Genomic DNA, 4,498 nt, shown 5'->3' on the forward strand with positions numbered 1-4,498 from the left:
CTGGACTCCTGGGTCTGAGGGAGGAGGAGCTGGGGGCCCGGACCCCGGGTCTAAGGGAGGAGGGGCTGGGCCTGGACTCCTGGGTCTGAGGGAGGAGGAGCTGGGGGCCCAGATTCTTGAATCTGAGGGAAGAGGAGGCTGGGGGCCTGGACTCCTTGTCTGAGGAAGTGGCTGGGGTCTCCCAGGGTCCTAGGACTGAGGAAGGAGGGGGCTGGGAGGTCGGGCATTCTCTGGGTCTGAGGGAGGAGGGGTCTAGGACTCCAGGATCAGAGGGAGGAGGGTCTGGAGTCCTGTGCCCCAAGGTGGCTGGTGATCCAGCTGGAGCAGGGCCCACCCCGCCCCTCACGTGCCCCGTTATCTCGCATGGTGGGCAGCGGAGGAGGAGGTGACAGTATATTTAGTCTCTGTCCTCGCCCTTTATCTCAGTGTCCTCGGGGAGTCTCAAGCAGCCCGGAGGAGACTGACGGTCCCTGGGACCCTGAAGGTCACCCGGGCGGTCCCCTCACTGACCCTCCAAACACCCCTGTCCTTGCCCTGCCTCCTGCCATTCCCGGCCTGAGTCTCAGCATGGCGGATAAGTGAGTGATGCCCCAAGGCAGTGGGAGTTGGGTGCGACCTCTCGGGTTCCTAAGAAGGGTCAGAGCTGAGAGGCTGGACCCCTGGCCTGTGAGGTAGGGGTAGGGGCTCTTGGTTGAAGAAAGGAAGCGGGTTTGCGAGTCAGACTCCTGGAACCAGAGGAAGGGCAAGCGTTGTCCCCCCGACCTCTTGGTCAGAGGGGCCTCCGGGGGTCCCTTAGGAGACAGACAGGACACAGCCCACCACTAACCCCCCTCCCCGGTTTCTCTCCTTCCAGGAACAGCGATGCGGTGAGAGCAGCGGGCTAAGGCGTGGCTGGGACCCCCAGGGCCAGGGTGGGCGCTGCAGTGAGGGGTCTCGGGCGGGAGGCTGCAGCCCTAGCAGAGGGTGCAGTACGGTAAGGGCTGGGTGGGGTCTTGGTGGTGATGGGGTCCCCACTCCTCCAAACTCAGGCTGGGGAACCTCGCCCTGCACCAGCCCCAATCAGACGACGCTCCTCCAACTACCGCGCTTACGCCACGGAGCCGCACGCCAAGGTGGGAAGGGGCTTCCTGGGGGCCGAGTACAGGTGCCGGAGGAACCCGAGACCCTGGGAGTGGGGGGAGGAGCCAAGGCTGCGAAGGGGGCGGGGACTATGCGGAGAGGCTTCAGGGGCGGAGTTTTGCAGAGGGTCACGCTCGGATTGGTGACAGCCGCCTGTGGGCGGAGCTCCGTTGCCCTTGGACTTACTTAGGGATAGATGGGAAGTGCCTATCCAATGCCAGAGACCCGGATTGGTGGATGGGAATGAGGGGCGTGGCCTGTCGTAGACTCAGGGCGCAAGTTGGAGGTGGGCCCAAATTTGGACCGGCTGGGGTTGCTGGGAGTGTCTTGAGGTCCCCTCCACCGTCGTCTCCGGATCCCCCTCCATGATGCTTCCTTGCTCCATCTCACCCTGGCAGAAAAAATCTAAGATCTCCGCCTCGAGAAAATTGCAGCTGAAGGTGAGCACGGGCGGGACAGGGAAGGAGCAGGCACGTGCTCAGGGGGCGGAGCTTGAGAGTGGGTGGGGCTTTCGGGGTAGGTGGGCAGGAGTGGGCGGGGGTTTGGCCGCTCGGGGCGTGGCTTTATCGGAGAGTCCTGCTCCGGGTGGGGCGGGGCCTTGGTACGGTGGAGACCAAACTCCAGGATTTAGAAGGGCGGAGGCGGTTCCCTACGCCTGGTCTTTATCCTGATGTCCCGGGTGGGCTGCGCTTCCCCCCTACCCCTCCGCAGACCCTGCTGCTGCAGATTGCAAAGCAGGAGCTGGAGCGAGAGGCGGAGGAGCGGCGCGGAGAGAAGGGGCGCGCTCTGAACACCCGCTGCCAGCCGCTGGAGTTGGCCGGGCTGGGCTTCGCGGAGCTGCAGGTACCAGCTCCCAAGGCAGGTACTCCTGCGCAGCCTGGGATCCGAGGTTTCTGGTCCCCGGAATTCAGCAACACAGCCCCTATCCCCTCTTTTGCTCGGGACCCAGGCGTCCAATATGTCTGTCCTTACCCAATTCTATATGGTTCGTGGGACTCCCGGCCCCTAACACCCTTTGTGTGCAGGTCTCTGGAGTCTTGGCTCCAACCCACTTCAGGACCGTGTGGCCCTCCTATCCCAGACAGGAGTCCAGGCCCCAGCCCCTCGTCCCTCAGATCCAGGAATCCAGGCCCCCAGCCCCTCCTCCCTCAGACCCTGGAGTTCAGGTCCCAGCCCCTCCTCCCTCAGACCCAGGAGTCCAGGCCTCAGCCCCTCCTCCCTCAGACCCTGGAATCCAGGCCCTCAGCTCCTCCTCACTCAGACCCAGGAGTCCAGGGCCCCAGCCCCTCCTCCCTCAGAGCCTGAAGTCCAGGCCTCAGCCCCTCCTCCCTCAGACCCAGGAGTCCCGGCCCCGAGCCCCTCCTCCCTCAGACCCAGGGGTTCAGGTCTCCAGGCCTCCAGGCTTCCCCCAACAACACACACCACGTTCCTCCTCCAGGACTTGTGCAGACAGCTCCATGCCCGTGTGGACAAGGTGGATGAAGAGAGATATGACATAGAGGCAAAAGTCACCAAGAACATCACGGAGGTGGGATGCATGGGCAGCTCGGCTACCTTCGGGGTAGTGAGATACCTGGGACTTGATCTCTGCCTGACCCCTTGCAGCTGCTTTTGGCTGCACATCCCAGGAGCCCCAGGACAACTGTGAGCCTGGCAGGGCTGGGGCAGGAGGATGAGTGCAATATAGTCAAGGAAAGCTGTCCTAGGCAGAGGGAACAGCCCATGGAAGGCCATGGGTTGGGAAACAGAAACTATGTTAGTGAACATGTTCAGGGCATCACATGTTGGTAAATTAGCTCAGGCATTGGCCAGGGAATTGTGATTTGCATGTAGCTGGACCAGTGGTTTTGTGAGGTGAGGCTGGAGCGTATGAAGAGGGGGATTCAGTTCCAGGATTAGAAGCTTAGACTGGAAGCCTAAGCTGGGAAGAGACTGGATGCAGCCTCGGTACTGGAAGACGAGATAAGGAGAATAAAAAAGGAGTGCAGGGTGGAAGAGTTGGGTGAGGGGGAAATGGAGGGAGGAGTATCCACGCCCCTGTACGCCCCCTCCCCCCAGATCGCAGATCTGACCCAGAAGATCTTTGACCTTCGGGGCAAGTTTAAGCGGCCCACCCTGCGGAGAGTGAGGATCTCTGCAGATGCCATGATGCAGGCGCTGCTGGGGGCCCGGGCTAAGGAGTCCCTGGACCTGCGGGCCCACCTCAAGCAGGTGAAGAAGGAGGACACCGAGAAGGTGAGTGTGGGCTAAGGCCAGGAAAGAGGATGCCGAGGGGAAGGGCTGTGGGTGCCAACAACCCTGGGGCCTAGCCTGAGGGCGGACGGTGCTTGGAGTTGGAGGTAGAAGCAGCTAGTACGGGGTCCTCCGAAATGCAAGAGGAAGACAGGAAGTGCATTAGGGCTACAGTAAGTCCATGTAAGAGCAAAGAGGTGCATGAAGGGCTGGGTGCAGGGGCTCATGCGTGTAATCTTTGAGATTAAAAAAAATTTTTTTTTAATTTCCTTTTTTCTTTTGAGATGGAGTCTCTGCTGCCCAGGCTGGAGTGCAATGACACCATCTCGGCTGCTGGATTGCAGTGACGCCATCTCGGCTCACCGCAACCTCTGCCTCCCAGGATCAAGTGATTCTCATGCCTCAGCCTCCTGAGTAGCTACAGGTGCACACCACCACGATGTTGTTTTAATTTCTACAAGTTTCTTTTTAAAATTAATTAGTCATGGTGGTGGCATGCAGCTTCTCAGGAGGCTGAGGCGGGAAGATCGCTTGAGCCCATGAGATCGAGGGTGCAGTGAGATACGACTGCACCACTGCACTCCAGCCTGGGCAATACAGTGAGACCCTATCTTAAAGAAGAAGACAGAAAAGACAGGAGTGGATGCCTGAAACCATGGATTGTACTGAACCCTATATATAATTTTTTTCTCCTATACAAACATACATACCTATGATAAAGTTTCATTTCTAAATTAGACACAGTAAGAGATTAACAATAAACAATAATAAAAGAAGGCTGGGCATGGTGGCTCACGCCTGTAATATCAACACTTTGGGATGCTGAGGCGGGCAGATTGCTTGAGCTGTGGAGTTCGAGACCAGCCTGGGAAACATGGCGAGACCCTGTCTGTATAAAAAATACAAAAGTTGCAGGGTGTGGTGACTCATGCCTGTAATCTCAGTGCTTTGGGAGGCCAAGGCAGGCGGATCATGAGGTCAGGAGTTTGAGACCAGCCTGGCCAACACAGTCAAACCCTGTCTCTAGTAAAAATACAAACATTTGCTGGGTGTGGTGGTGGATGCCTGTAATCCCAGCTACTTGGGAGGCTGAGGCAGGAGAATTGCTTGAACCCGGGAGGCAGAGGTTGCAGTGAGCTGAGATCTC

At 58.9% G+C, this 4,498-nt stretch overlaps 1 protein-coding gene across 1 annotated transcript in view; it reads left to right on the top strand.

The window, feature by feature from the left end:
• Positions 1 to 430: 430 nt before the first annotated feature.
• Positions 431 to 4,498, top strand: part of TNNI3 (troponin I type 3 (cardiac)) — a 5,242-nt gene continuing 1,174 nt past the window's right edge. The window contains exons 1-7 of the mRNA XM_011932478.1: positions 431 to 578; positions 854 to 866; positions 1,029 to 1,112; positions 1,518 to 1,559; positions 1,831 to 1,962; positions 2,558 to 2,647; positions 3,178 to 3,354. Coding sequence (XP_011787868.1) covers positions 568 to 578; positions 854 to 866; positions 1,029 to 1,112; positions 1,518 to 1,559; positions 1,831 to 1,962; positions 2,558 to 2,647; positions 3,178 to 3,354 — 549 coding nt within the window. The 5' untranslated portion in view covers positions 431 to 567. The remainder of the gene's footprint in view (positions 579 to 853; positions 867 to 1,028; positions 1,113 to 1,517; positions 1,560 to 1,830; positions 1,963 to 2,557; positions 2,648 to 3,177; positions 3,355 to 4,498) is intronic.

The sequence above is a fragment of the Colobus angolensis genome, unplaced genomic scaffold (assembly GCF_000951035.1).
Source record: "Colobus angolensis palliatus isolate OR3802 unplaced genomic scaffold, Cang.pa_1.0 Scaffold96, whole genome shotgun sequence".
NCBI classification, from domain to species: domain Eukaryota; kingdom Metazoa; phylum Chordata; class Mammalia; order Primates; family Cercopithecidae; genus Colobus; species Colobus angolensis.